At 38.4% G+C, this 16,077-nt stretch overlaps 1 protein-coding gene and 1 pseudogene across 1 annotated transcript in view; both read left to right on the forward strand.

The window, feature by feature from the left end:
• Positions 1-8,545: 8,545 nt before the first annotated feature.
• On the forward strand, positions 8,546-8,664 carry LOC112472257 (annotated as a pseudogene).
• A 244-nt stretch (positions 8,665-8,908) lies between these two features.
• The window catches only part of LOC107196579 (olfactory receptor 5AK2), a 9,510-nt gene continuing 2,341 nt past the window's right edge, over positions 8,909-16,077 (forward strand). Inside the window, exon 1 of the mRNA XM_015599082.1 lies at positions 8,909-9,170. Coding sequence (XP_015454568.1) covers positions 8,909-9,170 — 262 coding nt within the window. The remainder of the gene's footprint in view (positions 9,171-16,077) is intronic.

Genomic DNA, 16,077 nt, shown 5'->3' on the forward strand with positions numbered 1-16,077 from the left:
TGCAGAATATCAGCCTTGACTTACATGTAATTGAATCTCTGAAAAGATCTGGTGAAGCTGCAAAAGCTTTCCTCGCTTACCTGTCAGTGCCATAATAACCCCTTTTCTGAAGATTTCCTGTGCAGATAAGAAACAGAAAAAACATAAGATGGCTTTGGCCAGGATGACAGAAAGGAAATGGGAGCCCAATGTTTTTCTTTTTTCAATAGGGTCTTGGACTTAGCCTCACTGATAGTCCTTAGTCAATTCTTCTCAGTCACTGGGGTATTAACAGGAGCCACGTAACAGTTTTACTGATGAAGTGGACATAGAAAGAAGTGTACCACGTAGAGACCTCGGATGGAGAACTTTTTGAAAAACAGTGCAATTGCTCTTAGAAGAGAATCATGTATTTAGAAGTTCCTGTTGAAGCACAGATTTTTTTGCTTATTCCTTTTTTGAATGTTCGAACTTCTCTTCCTTTAAAAATTGAGTATAATTAACATTAAATTGCTTTAAATATTTCAATATTCATTTCATATTTTCATTATTGTGCTGCAGATGTGTAATTGGTATGTACTTATATATTTGTTTCCAAGTTATAAAATTTCTTAAAAGTGTTTCCTACATTCAGTTCCAACAGCAACTGATCAAGCAAGTAAAGTTTCTATATTTTAGGTGACTTGTGCTCTGTTAAAGAATAGCCTGTCCTTGACTATAACATTTGTTTGCCTAATTCCTACTCACCAAAGCAGAACTACCAAACCTCATTATTGGATGACCCTACTGAAAGAAAGGATTTGTATTCTATAAGGTATACCCTGGGCTGTGTCAAGGCATTTTTCAAGCTTTGTACGGAATTAAGCATGTCTTAAGACAAGAGTGTTCCAGTAGTGGAAGGATGAGTGGATGCTCTCAGTGGCATACTGATGCTTAGTGTCTGTGCTTTTGCTCATTGATTCATGGGGGGCAGGTTTCAGCTGATCTTAGCTACAGAGAAGAAAAGCACAACAGCACAAACTCCATTCCCAGCTCCAAGCAGGTCAGCAGTATGGGTTTATCTGTTGTCTGAAATTCTACCGGGAAGCATTTCATTCCCTTCTTCTAAACTCTTTTGGGTTTTTTGTTTGGGTTGGTTGGTTTGGTTTGGTTTCTTAATTTCAGACCTGGGTTCTAGGGCAAAAACCCTGGGTCAGAAGGGAATGTGATGACTTGAAAGAAGTTACGAGGGCTGAAGCAGAGGGAGCTTGGACCAGAGTGGTACAAAATGGGACAATGAAGAACAATACATTACATTACTCACTGGTCCTAAGGGTTAGCCATGCATATCAAAGCTAAGAAAACAAGAATGAGTTGTCTGGGAGGACTGAGTATTGAAATGGTAATAATATCAATACGGAAGTTAGATAGGAAATTAAAAGAAAGGAAAGCTTCGTTGACTTGTCAAATAGAAAAGCTTCATTGACTTCTTAGATAGGTCTAACAAGAGCCCAGATTCCTCCAACTGGTTGATCTTATAGATGATTTCTTCTGCCTGATATCAGAGTTGCAAGCGGGAGTGGAAAGCAGTGGTTGATTTTCTCGATCTCATGTGGTCCAACTCCTAGAGATGCTCTAGCATCGTTTGTTCCCCTGGGGACAGGGGCCTGCCAGACTCTTTCGCACTGGTCCTGAAGAAGCTGGGACAAGACCTTCCCGTAGCGTGGCATCTTTCCACCTGGAGTCCATGGACCTGGAAAAGCTCCTGCTGGAGAACTGCACCCAGCCAGCCCACGCATGTGGCCCAGCACCGGCTACTGGAGCCGAGCAAAAAGGAGGGGAGGGAGTCTGCCACACTCCCCCGCGTCCCCACCGCCCTTTGCTGCCGCCGCCTTTCCGCCCTCGGAATCCACGTTCAGCACAGGTTGGTGACGGGCCTTTGGGCAGGGCCGGCTGTCCCGGCTGTCCCATTCCAAGGCCCCTTTCCACTGAGGGCTGCGTGTGTCCACACACCCAGTGAGCCCCTCTCTCAAAGGAGGGCCTGGTGGGCCTGCAATTTGGAGAAGCCCTCTGCTCCCCGCCCATCGGCACAGTCCCTCGGGATAGAGATAAAAAACAACAACAACAACAACAACAGCCATCAGGTCCAGAGCAGCCGCAGCCTTTCTGTGGTTAGCGTGCGCCTACAGTCATGAAGGTGGAGTGAGCCCGTCCAGGCTGAGGCTTTGCAGCTTAGGAACCCCATTCTGCATTTCCTCCGCTCACTTTTTACCCCACAAGCACTTTGCCACAGATTGAATGATTGAGCCTCTAACACCCTTTGTAACGAAATCCCTTGGCCAAGTGGAAATCATGAGGCATCAGTCATTTGGACAACAGAAAAATCCAGTAAGACGGTATCGCTATAAATCTCACCTTTCACTGTTCATAGAACTACTCAAATGATCATGGGGACATTAGCTTGGGAAAGACACCTGTCAAAAGATATTTTAAGAATTGAGGGTCAAAGCATAGAATCAGCTGACAGGAAGAAGGTGACAAAAATGAATCAGAGCTTTCTTTGTTTAGCATGATGGAGTGGTAATAAACAGGTAGGTGTTTCAGGTGAAAAGAATCAATGTACCTTGCTTATGCTACCTCCATAACAGACTATAGACCATCAGAAAGGAAGAGATTTGAATGCCAGCTACTCTTATTCTCTTAGAGCTGTTGGATTCATCACCGGGTATCTGCTCATGTCTGTTGGAGGCTATCAAGAACTCAGGTGACCTCAAGCTCATGGACTCCAGCTGGCCTCCTCTCAGGTAATTTAAGCAGCTGCGAGGTGGGGGCTCTAGTTGTTTGGTTTCTGTTTGCCTTTGCAGCAAGCCACCTGGATCACCACCTGCCCCACACTGCTCAGGGAGCTCTGAGGGATATCTACTCTGTGACTCAACTAAGGAGAAGTTCTATGAAGGGACTGAAGGAATCCGGTCCTTATCTCCTTGCATTCCTCTTAGCAGCTTTTCACCATCTTCATTTTTTACCAAGTCCCTAACAAAGCCTTTTAAAATCCTTTTTATGTTTCAATTACACTGAGGGTTGTTTTTGGGGGCGGAGGCGGGATTGGTAATGTCTTATCTGATTTATCTGCACTTTATTTTACCTACTTCTGTCTTCTCCATCACAGTTAAATGACACCACCATTTGCACAAATGATCAGAACAAGAATCTAAGAATCAAACTTCATTTCTCTCTTTCTTTTACTTCCTGGATTCAAACCAATAGCAATTCCTGTTAAGAGAGAAGGCATCTAAAAAATGCAAAGGGAAGGGCTTACAGAAATGACCGACTCAGCCGGTTATAGATTAACTACATCCTATAGATCTCTGAATGGCCTCCAAGCTCATGGAAGTAAATACCTACAAGACAAATAATCTGTAAATAAAAAGGACTAGTGGTCTGGGAATTCCTTCCCCCTTGCAGCAGCCACCAGAAACTCCACCCCACCCCCCCATCCTGAGTCATGAGGTGCACCTAGAACCTCAGACAAAGGAATCCCCTGCCCCTTGCATGGACACTGCAGAGGTATAAAAACTGTAAGAAATCTAACCAAGGGGAGCTCATGCTTTGGTGCTGTTAAGCCCACACACTCTGCTCGCTAATAAATTCTCCTTCCTCTAACAAAGTTGTCTGAGTGTCCAAATTTCTCTGTTGGGTGTCGCTTCTTGCAACACTGTAAATGCTACCTTCTTGAAATAGTGCAGTTAAGTATCATTGTCTCCATTTCCCTGATTCTAACTGCTCTAGTTCAAACTACTAATATCTTTCAATCAAAAAACCACAGAGCTTCATCTATGGCATCCAGATATTCATTCTTTCTCTTATAATCTATATCCCAATCAGCAGCAAGAACGATCTCTCCAATGCAATGATCTAATGTCACCTCCCTCACTAAACTTACAATGACTCCTATCCCTCTTACAATAAAATCCAAACTTCCCACCAAGACCTCAAAGGCCCTATATGATAAGGCCCTGCCTGGATCTCTAACCCAGTGTGTGACGGGTTCCACATCAGTCCCTCCAGGCTGTTTTCTTGTCCTCAGGAAAACTGAGCCCAGGAATCAAGCAGGAATCAAGCCCAGCTCATTCCTGTTCCCACTTCTAAGTTTTTGAACCATCATTTCCTTCAGTTGGGTTTGCTTTTCCCACTGAACCATCTCTATGAGGAGGCTTCTCCTGACTAAGGTAGTGTCTCCTTTCAGGTATATCCCTCCACAGTATGTTATTTTCCTTACAACTCTTATCCTCATCAGAAATTGTCTTGTTTATTAGTCGATTTCTTAGTTCATAGTCTGTTCACCACACACACAAGGATGCAAATTCCATCTGTCATATCCATATGTTCTTCTTTTCTATGTGTCCCCAGTGCCTAGACCAGTGCCTAGCACATAGTAGGTGCTAATAATATCTATTGCATTAACATAGAACATTTAACATAGAATCGCTGAATTTATATGTTTCCTCAAGAAAACAGAAGAGTTCTTCATTTTGGTTTTTTTTAAACTCTGAATCTGGCTCAGCCTGGCAACTGAGATCTTAAATTCTGGATTCAAACTGACTTATTTTAATTCCATGTGCATCCCATACTATCTGTGTAATCCTGGCTCACATTGTGCATCTCTGAGCCTTAGCTCCTTTATCTACAAATGCAGATAATAACAGGCCATAGGGTCGTGTGCCAAGTAAACAAGACAGTACATGTAAAACCTTTCGACACAATGCCTTGAAATGGTAAGCCCTCAATAAACATTACTATTATTGGGTATTGGTTTTGGGCTCTGAGTAGTCATCACTATAAAATAGAAGGGGTAGATTTCTCTATCGGAGATCATGCCTCTTTCATTCGTGTACATTCATTTATTTATTCCATGAAGATTTGGATACATACTAATTACAGACACTGTGCTGGATGTGACATATACCTGGCTGTCAAGGAGCTCACCATCCAAAGCAAACAAGTGATTCACATTAGTATTTAGCACCTAGGGACAAAGGATAGATATACGCCCATTGGTTATGGGAAGAAAGAGAGAAAGATCTAAGTCACAAGGGTGAGAAGGGAGCAGATGCCTATTTCCCTAAACCAAGAGTCGGAGGATGAGTTCATACATGTGTGTTTGCTCTTCTATATGTAAATACCACTGAGGCAGCATGGGCATTAGCCCTATTTTACAGATGAGGAACTGAAGTAATTAAAAGATCCAGGATGCAAAACTAGGTTTAAAAAATTCAAGATCGGCCCCAAGTGGAAAAAAATGGGCCCCAAGCTCATGGAAGTAAATCAGACAAAAAGTCTCTAGAGGATAGAAACCTGAAAAAAAAAATTTTTTTTATAGTCTCAGTTGGGACACTCAATACTATATACACTCAACCCAGCCTCCAGCGTCTGAGATTCTCATGGGAATAGGCACTAATTTTACAGCCCTCAAAAATCAATTCCCCATTTGTAGTAAAAGCGAAAATGTCACCTTGCTACAAGTGTAGAAAGGGGTATTCTAACAAATAAAACTTTTTAAAAAGTAACCCTTGGTGTATTATTCTAAGCAGACACCCATTGTAGTGTCTGGAAGGACAATCCAAGCGTGAAAGTCAGAGAAATACACCAGGACTTTTCATCTTTGGTTCTTTGCAGACTCCAGAAAATCCTCCTCCAGAAAACCAAAAGTGGAAAAAGGAGGATCTGCTGACGGTTGAGTCGGGAGCACTTAGGACAGTCAGTATCCCTAAACAATGCCTCCGTTATTGTCAGTGCTCAGCATAGGTTTTGCAAGTGAAATAATCCCTCTTAGTTACCAGCCAACACTTTGGGGAAGGGAGACGTCAGGTCTAGACTCAAAATTTAGATAACTTAAGAATATCTTTGAGTGGAACAGTAGTGGCCAGGGGCTAGAGAGTAGGGGAAATGAGGTCTTGGTCAAAGGATTTAAACTTCCAGTTATAAGATGAATAAGTTCTGGGGCTCTGATGTGCAGCAGGGCGACTATAGTTAATAGTACTGTATTGTGTACTTGAAAATCGCTATTGAGTAGAGTTTAAATGTTCTCACCATAACAACAACATGGTAACTGTGTTAGGTGAAGGAAGTGATAACTAACCTTATTATGGTAAACATTTCACAATATATATACGTGTATCAAATCATCACATTGCACACCTTAAACTTACACCATGTCGTATCTCAATTACAACTCAATAAAGTTAGGGTAACAAAATATCTCTGAATGATATACAGGAAAAGTCTGTTGTGATTTACTATAAAAGTGCTGCTAATTAGAGCAACACCTCTTAATTGTATATAACGTGAGTCTTTATTGCCTCTTGTCCTTAGCTTGTGGGGCATCACCACGCTTTTATTCTAAGTACGTCCTCTGCTCAGAGTTGCCTTGCCTGGCTGTACAGATCCAGATCTCCACCTTACAGGAGCCCAAACATATTTCTAGAACCAATATTAAATCCACTTACTTCAGGGAAGGTTTCTAGATCCTCTAACAAGATGAGATCATCCCCTAAAGTCAAACAGTGTTTGACTCCTATTTTCTTTTTGGACGCTATTAACTCTGACTTTTGTCACAGAGAATCACCATAACAATTGAACTTGAGGACTGTAGGTGTAACTAATTCACCATTTCAGGCCCTAAACCTCTGAACATTGTTTTTAGCAACTTGAGTTGCTTGATTTTTCTTTAAACCGAATTGACCTCTTTTAAACTTAAAATGGTAATATCCTTGTTTCTCTAATGTCTTATAAAGGAAGTGTGGCTTTGATTTTTAAAAAACTGGGAGCATTTGACTTGTTGAGAGATGGTATGTCTGTAATGTACACTTAACAGAAATTTAAGGGGGGTAAAATACATACAAAAAATATTTAATAATTACAAGAAGGCATACAAAATATATAATGAACATGTGTAACCAACAAATAGCTATGGACATAAAATGTCACCAATACCACTGAAGACCCAATATTATATGCACTGTGAGCTTTCTCCTCTACATTATGAGTTTAAGATTTAGATTTAAAAATCTAGCTCTTGTGATTTATTTTCATTAATGCATAATATTCTCTTCTTTTCTATATCATTATTTATTTAATCATTAGTTCTTTAGTTCTTTTTCAATTTTTTGTCTATTATAGTACATGGCTTCTTTACAATTTTAAAATCCGACTTAACAATCTTTAAATTTTTATGATGAGTTTAGTCTTTTTATATTTACTTTCCTTACTAATTTAATTGGATTTATTTATGCTGTCTCAAGTGATTTCTATTTATCTTGACATTTTCTATTATTCTTTTCATCTCATTTATTATATTTATTGTGAATGATTGATGTTAAAATTCCATTTATTCCCCTCAGCTTAAAAAAACTTTTTATTTTCATCTTTGTAATTAGTAAATACATATATCTAAGTAAAAGCCTAAAGTACAAGAATTTTAGAGCACCTTAAATCTATAAAATTCTCCAATCTGATATATTTGTTAAGGGTGGAAAATTTTCAAGTGAGCAAACTAGCTAAGTCAGCTACAGGGAAGAAATATCTTTAGATATCAGAAGTTGTCCTACTTGCTTGTGTGTGGTTTAGGAAGTGTGTTGTATAAAATATGTAGATGGCCAATGTCTGCTTCTGTAATCCATTTACTTGTTAATTAAGGGTGTTGTTCCGGGCAAAGATATGCTAAAAGCCAACTTCCACTTCTGTAATCTGCTGGCTTGTTCAGGAGACCACCAGGATATGGTCTTGAGCTTTATCAGCTGCCTGCTCTGAAAGCTCGGGGCTGATCTCCTCTAGCCCTGCAGTGGTAGAGAGTCAGTCGCCGGCCGGCTAATAAAGGCTCATAATTAATCTCAATTGGTTCCGTGGGTCTCAGAATCGTCCGCGCCATAACAATATTAACATTAGCTGATATTTTTAGTTTGTTGCTTCTCTATGGACAATATTGTTAATATTGTATACTGTCTCTACTGATTCCAGTTTCCCCACATGTTTACCAGTTTCTAAGCTCACCGTTTCTTCTTGTTTCTGAGACTTTCTTCAGAGATCACATTCTTTGTTTCTGAACATCAGACTTTAGAAGCATCTTTAGAGCGCAACTCTTGATGGTAAATTCTCTCCCTTTGTCTTTGCATGGAAATGGTTTCATATCCATGTTTTTCATTAACTTCTTATTTTTAAATATAAAACTTTTATAAAAATTAAAATGGTACAAGAAACACTGGTGTACACTTAACATAGATTAACCATTTTGCTTTATCTCTACATAGACAAATTTTCAGGAGTTTAAATCAGGATTAAACTGATAAATGACTGAGAAAAACTATAAGTTGTTAAAAGGGTTCAAAATTATATTTGAACGTTGCTTTGAGCAAATATGGATACCTGTTTAATATAGTGAACATGTGTTTTAATCTGTTTCTTAGAATCACACATATTAGAGGTCAGGATCAATCTTTTTTTATGACATCTTCTTCATTTTGAAAATGAATCCATGGCATACATATCATTTTTGATGTGGTTGGTTTCTTATCCAGAAAATAGATGAACTGTCTACAGCAATGCTACCTTGAACAAGCCCGATCCCATCTGATCTCGGAAGCTAAGCAGGGTCGGGCCTGGTTAGTACTTGGACAGGAGACCACCTAGGAAGACCAGGTGCTGTAGGTGTAATAAACAAACAAACAAAGAAATAACTATTTGGAAAGCAATAAACCCAGTTGTGAGTATAAATTAATAACTATTTGGAAAGCAATCAACTATTTGGAAAGCAATAAACCCAGTTGTGAGTATTTGCCATGAAAATCCAATTTAAAAAGTTGACATAAAATGCAAGAGTCTCTTTTCTTTCAAGAAGTCACAAAGGTTTCCGTTCATGGTCCTGCTCTTGGTCCTTTCTAAATTTTTGGTAGTCATGACCCAAGAAATTACCACGGAAGAAACTGAATTCTTTCTCCTGGGATTTGGTGCCCAACATGAGTTTCAGTGTGTCCTCTTCATTGTAATTTTAGTCACCTATGTGACATCCATGGTGGGTGATATTGGAATGATTCTACTCATCAAGACAGATCTCAGACTTCAAACACACACATACTTCTTTCTATTATATTTGGCTTTTGTCAATGTCTGTTATACCTTTGCTATCACTCCCAAGATGCTGCAAAACTTCACAGAGAGTAACAATGAGTGAACTATTGATACAGACAACAAACAACTTGAATAAATTTCCAAGGAATTATGTTGAGTGAAAAACATCAATCCCAAAAGTTGTATATTATATGGTTCCATTTATGTAATGTTTGCAATGACAATATTTTAGAAATGGAAGACAGATTAACGGTTACCTGGGGTTAGGGATGGAATGAGATAGAGGTGAGAGGAGGAGGAGGGAAAGTATGTTTGGGGGTGAGAGGGGTTTGTAAAAGAACAATACAAGGGACAATATAAGGTGTCTGGGAACTGTTGGGTATCTTGACTGTGCTGGTGAACCCATATGGGTGATAAAATTTTATATAACAATACAAACACACACAAATGAGTATAAGTAAAACTGGGGAAATCTGAATAAAGTCAATGGATTGCATCATCGTCATATCCTGGTTGTGATATTATTGTAGTTTTGCAAAATATTACCATTGGGGATGTATTACTTTTCTATGATTACTGTAACAAATTACCACAAATTTAGTGGCTTGAAACAACACACATTTGTTACCTTATAGTTCTGGAAGTGCGGTCCAACATGGTCTCTAGGTCAAGGTGTCAGCAGGGCTGTGTTCCCTTTGGAGGATTCTGGAGTGTGGAGAGAATCTATTTCCTTGATTATCTGAGGATTCTAGTGGAGAATCCATTTCCTTGATTTCTTCAGTGTGTGGAAGCCATCTGTCTTCCTTGTATTATAGCCTGTTTTCTCTATCTTCAAAGCCAGTATCACAGCATCTTCAAATCTTCCTCTGACTCTCACTTTTCTGCCTCCCTCTTCCTATGTTCAGGACTCTTGGAAAATACAGGTGATCTCTCCATCTCAAGGTCAGCTGATTAGGAACCTTAATTCTTCTTTGCTGGAATTAAGGTCTGGCCTTTGCCTTCAGCTATTGGGAGGTGATCTTTAAGCCCCTGGAAGGCTTTCCTAGTGAGAGTGTCTCTGTTTGCCAGGAAGCTTCTGCAACTGAATGATCTAACAATGTGATTTCTGAAGGGGGCTTTGAGACAATTCCATATCAGTTTTAAACTCTGGAGGAACTAGAGACTAACAGTATGACCTAAACCTTCAGGAGGGCCTGGGAACTAAAAATCAGCCACATGAGCAATATGTCATAACGCTCCAAGAGAAACTGTGGATACCGGAGGCTCAGGTGACCTTCTCAGGTTGACAATACTCCATGCATGTTATCGCGCATCGACCCAGGAAGGAGAATGCATCCTTGAAGACGATGGAAGCTTCCAGTTGGAAACCCTCACAAAATTTGCCCTATGTATCTCTTTCTTCAGCTGGTTCTAATTTGTATATTTTTGCTACGATAGAATTGTAATAGTACCTCTAGTGCTTTCCTGATGCGTTAGTTCCTGCTCTGTTAAAAATTACCATAGATTGAGTGGTTTCTATACAACAGAAATTTATTGCTCATTGTTCTGGAGATTAAGAGTCTAAGATTAGGGTGACAATATGGCTGAGTCTGGTGAGAGTCCTCTTCAAGGATGCAGACTGCTGACCTCTCATTGTGTACTCACATGGTAGAAAAAGTGCTAGAGAGCCCTGTGGGGTCTCCTCCATGAGGGCACTAACCCCATTCACGAGGGATGCACCCTCACGACCTAATTACTCCTAAGGGCTCCTCCTCCTAATACTATCCCATTGGGGCTTAGGATTTCAACTAATGAATTTTGGGGGGACACAAACATTCAGTCTACAACATTGAGTCATTCTAATGAGATATGAAACCTGAGGATGATTGTGGAAATAGATGTCCAGGGCGTAGCTGGAGACAAAGGAGAGTGGCTCTGGGGATCCTTGAACTTTTGACTGGTGTCGGAAGTGACATCAGTCCTGTGGAACTGTTCAGTTTGCTAAAAGTTTTAAAGGGGATTATCCCCAACAGCAGAGAGCAGGCACATGAAGAGTGAAATGTAGAGACAAAAGCAAAGGAAGGATTAAAACTTAGCTCACTTATACCCTGGGAACTGGAACTCAATGTCACAGGAGACTTTGATGAACTATGTAGAATGTCTCACAGAATTTTTTCTTTAAATAAATAGTGGTTAAAGGGATAATATAAAATATATTCAAATACGAGTACCTCTTTTTTATTACACTGGGGACCATATGCCCTTAAACTCAGATGAGCTTTGGATTTCTTTTTCCAGAGAACCATATTTTTTGCTGATTACGTTAACAAGGTCAGTTTTCTAGACATGAGCACAGATTATTAGACCTACAAAAAGATGCTCAGCCTGATTCAAAACCAGAAAAATTTTGTCTACAGCCATCCCACCCTGAACAAGCCCGATCCTATCTGAGCTCAGAAGCTAAGCAGAGTCAGGCCTGGTTAGTACTGCTCAGAAGCTAAGCAGAGTCAGGCCTTGGTTAGTACTTGGATGGGAGACCACCTAGGAAGACCAGGTGCTGTAGGCATAAAAAATAAAAATAAATAAATAAATAATAAGGGATTGTAAGTTGACAAGGTCCTTGCAATCCGTGAGGTCAACCAAGGAGTACCTTGCCTAAAATAAAAGAAAAAAAGAAAAGAAAAAAAAGAAAAAAACAAGGAAAAGAAAAATGGTTTTTTTAATTGTTTTTTAAGAAGGCAACACACACACACACACACACACACACACAGTACCTTGCCTAAAAAAAAAGAAAAAAGAAAAGAAAAAAAAAAGAAAAAAACAAATAAAAGAAAAATGTTTTTTTTAATTGTTTTTTAAGAAGGCAGCACACACACACACACACACACACACACACACACACAGAGTCCCTAATCACAGTAACATAAATTAAATGTATCCTCTCTAGAAAGCATAAATGTTCTTCAGCAGAAAATAACTACCGAAAATTGTTTATTCCAATTCCAACTCGGCCCTTGGAACATCAGATTCTCAAGGGAGCAAGTAGTAATCCCTTAGGCTCTAGTTATAAACTCCCCAATTAGAAGCAACCACACAAAGAGACCGTGGTAGGAATCAGCCTGCACCAGGTACAGAAAGAGAACATGGAGGCAACTCTGGTGTAAGTAAAACAGAGTAATTCTCATTTTTCAAACTCAGCCATGTATCATCCCAGGGTGTGCTGGAAATGGGGGAGCGATAAGGTCAGAGCCAAAGTTCTAGCAAGTTTTACCCCAAGACCAGAATAATCACTTCATCCCTGGTGCTGTCATGGAAATAGTGAGGTAACTGAATTGGGCTAAGTGTTGCCTGGGAAAGATATGAATGAACAAATGATAGAAAGATTAAATAAATGAATGAATGGGTATCACATGCCTTTAGTGTATTACTTGCATGTGTTATTATGCAAATAAAACACATTGTTATTATACATGTTACTTGAGTGCCCCTTCGATGCCAAGCCCTGTACTGGGAAGTTTGCATAAATCCTCACATTTGTCATATCATCACAAAGCAGATTTTCTTTCTTTCTCTTCCTCTTCCTTTTGAAAACAATTAAGCTATTTATAAAATTTTTTTAAAAAAAGAAAGAGAGGTGAAGAAGTTTATAAGTTTAAAGAATTTCTTTCCCCACTCCCGTGTCCAAGGATAACCATTAAATCTTTGAAGCGAATCCTTCCTGAGCTTTTTCATAAATAAAGAAAATGAGAAAAAGAAAATATGGGAGTAAAAGAAAGTTCTTTTTAAAAGTTACGTATCTATCTGCAACTTATCTTGCTCATTTGACAATATGACATGAGTAACTTTCCATAAGACACATTTGTCTCATTCTTTTTGGACTATGTATTGACCCATAATGAGAATCTACTGATTTATTTAACTCTATTTAAAAACTTTTGCTTTTACAAACAGTGTGACAATGGCCATCATTACCTTCTGGGTAATTCTGTGATCCCATTTTATAGAGGATGAAACTGAGGCCTTTGTTCCTATGAACTGATGGGAACAGCATTTAAACGCAGGTCAGCCTATTTCCTTTCTACTGCACAGTGCTTAATATAAATGAAGCTTCAGAAGCACCAGGGTTCAGTATAGGTTAAGCATGTTCAAAATACTCAGGTACTTGACGTGTGTGTGTGTGTGTGTGTGTGTGTGTGTGTGTGTGTGTGTGTTGTGTTCCAAAGCTCAAAAAATGGCAGACATTTTAATTCAAAATTATTAAATTGATATGGAAAATGTCATTACGCTATCGAGATTCTAATTTAAGTGGACCCATGATCCGTTGGAGCTTCCTCTGGCAAGTGCTTTTACCCACTGGATAGAAGTCTCCTTACAAGGGCTGAATTCGATCTATTTTAATTTGCAAGTTTACCTGAAGAGGCAACTTATACAAACGTGTTGGCCCTTAGCCCTCACTAAATGTTGAAATTGAAGAGAATGGTTTCTTGTTCTATCACTACAGAGTTATCTCAAGATATTTCTGTTTATTTCTCAAGATATTTGAGAATCAGATTGTCCACGTCAACCAAAAGGTTTAATCTGCTATATTCCCCACCACTAAAGGCACATGCTTATCTAAAGCTGAGCATCTCATCTGTGGAGCTACAGCTCTGCATGGCATTACTGATATCAAAGTAAAAGAGCCCTCTACTGACGTGTTGGAGATGTGGTTTTTTCTTTATAAGGAATTTGTTTTTGCACGATATTTAAGGTGTATAAAAATACATTTAAGATCATGGAACAACCATTTGTGTAGCCACCATCTAACTTTTGCAACTTGCTTTTTATTACTCAGCATCCTGTTTGAGAGATTTAACCATAGATGTTGTAGCACCAGTTGACTGAATTTTCAGTGATTTGTTTATATTCTTTTCTATGAAGCACAATGCTTCTGTGAACATCCTTGTGTGTGTATATTTATACGTATACATATTCATACATATACTTAAATGTGTGTGTGTCTTTGTTTATGTGGTCAAAATTTTTCTAGAATATATACCTATAATGGAAATTCTGGATGATAGAGAGGAATGTATTTAATTTTACTAATTTGCCTCCAACATGTCTGTATTAATTTCCTTTCCCACCAGAAATGTATGATGCTATAGTCTCACCAAAATTGCATTTTAGACTGTATGAAATTATATTTCAATACAGTATTAATATGCAATTGCCTGATTACTAGTGAGTTGTGTATATTTCCATATTTCTATTGACTATTTAGGTTTTCTCTTCTATAATAATCTTGATCATATCTTTTGTGAATTTCCCTTGGGGTAATTTACAGAAATTATTTATATATACTGAATACTAACTCTTTGACATTTATATGTTGCAAACAAATTTACCTGAGTAAATTTCCAGTCAATATCCAGTCTTTTCTTTTTTATAACATTGGTATTTTTAATTTAGATATAGTTTAATTTTCAGTGTTTTGCGTTTGGTACATTCATGTCCTATTTAAATTTTTCTGCATATCTATGTGATAAATAATCTCCTGTTTTCATCTCAACTTTTACCATTTAAATATTTAATCCCTTTGGAATTGATTTTTATAAACTATAAAGTAGGAATAAGATATTATTTTTTCATATGTTTAAACATTCATAACACCACAATTTAATGGACTTTATTCATTGATGTATATTTTCTGTTTTCATGCATTAAGCCTCCATAGATTTGTGGGCCTGTTTATAATTTTTTTTTCTCAGTTCCATTGATCTATTTGTCTGCTCTCACACTAGTACCACTCATAATACTGTCTTTAGTATTATCTCTGTGTGTATCTGGTAAAACAGGTTATTGCTTTGTTTTCCTTTAAAATCCCTTAGCTATTTTTAGCTCTTTTTTCTTCCATATACATCTTATAAGTTTGTGAAGGTGCACATAAAATTCTCTCAAACATTTGATTGGAATGACATTGAATTATAAATCAATATTGGGGGAAAATATAATGTTTATACAACTTGGTCTTGGTTGCAGATGAAAAGCACATTTTTCTCTTGCTCCTGAAGTTCTTTCCTTGCAAAGGGACCTCAGTTTGTGTAATCGTGGTCTCCCTCTCCCCACTTTATCCACTCACTTGCTGGGAAGTGGAGTAACATAGCTGATTGCTAAATCTAGGAACAACCACATGCTTTACTCTGTCCTTACCCTCTCGGCAGCAGCCAGCCTGCTGAAGCCCACGTTCCCCTGCATCCCAGAGGCAGCTCCCCCAGAATGTACAAGAGGCCTCTCCCGGTCACTGCCACCAAGACTGGGTGAATAAGCTTGTCTAGTTATGGTGTTCATTGACAGCGAGTAACTTAACTAATAAAGTTTTTCCCCCAAGCATCTAATGGTGATATCATGGTCTCCATAAAGGAGACACCAACTTTTATTCCTCAGCGAGTTCAGATCCTGGGAAAGAAAGAGAATAGCTATTCCCTAGAAACTCCTTTGAGATCCCAGCCACCATTTGTTTCATACATAGATGGATTTGATTGTGAATGTGTGTTTTTTTAGCTGTTTGCCTCTATAGTCACAAGTGAGATTGGTTCCAATTTTCTTTTCTCCAATTTTACTTACTTGGTTGGCAAGATTACATTAGCCTCATGAAAATGAGTTAGGGAATGATCTGTTTTGCCAGTCATTAAAAAAGAACGTATAATATTAGAATTAGTTGTTCCATAAATGTTTGGTATAACTTTCTTATGACATAATTGGGCAAATTATTTGTGTGAGCAAATTTTAAAATAACATGTCAAATCACTTAGTGGTTTAAAAACATTTAAGTATTTTGCACACACCCAGAGACACACACACTGACTATGCTATTAATCTGTTTTATTTAAAAAAATAAATATTTAGAAATATAAGTAGCAGTTTTTAAGTTAAATGTATGATATAAAGTATCATAGGGCAACAAATACCATGAGCCAGCAGTCCAGTATAAAAAGGAAAAAAAGTTTTATTATTGCTTTTTGTTCTCCTGGGGGG

This window comes from Pteropus alecto, unplaced genomic scaffold (genome assembly GCF_000325575.1).
Source record: "Pteropus alecto unplaced genomic scaffold, ASM32557v1 scaffold91, whole genome shotgun sequence".
Classification (NCBI taxonomy): Eukaryota; Metazoa; Chordata; class Mammalia; order Chiroptera; family Pteropodidae; genus Pteropus; species Pteropus alecto.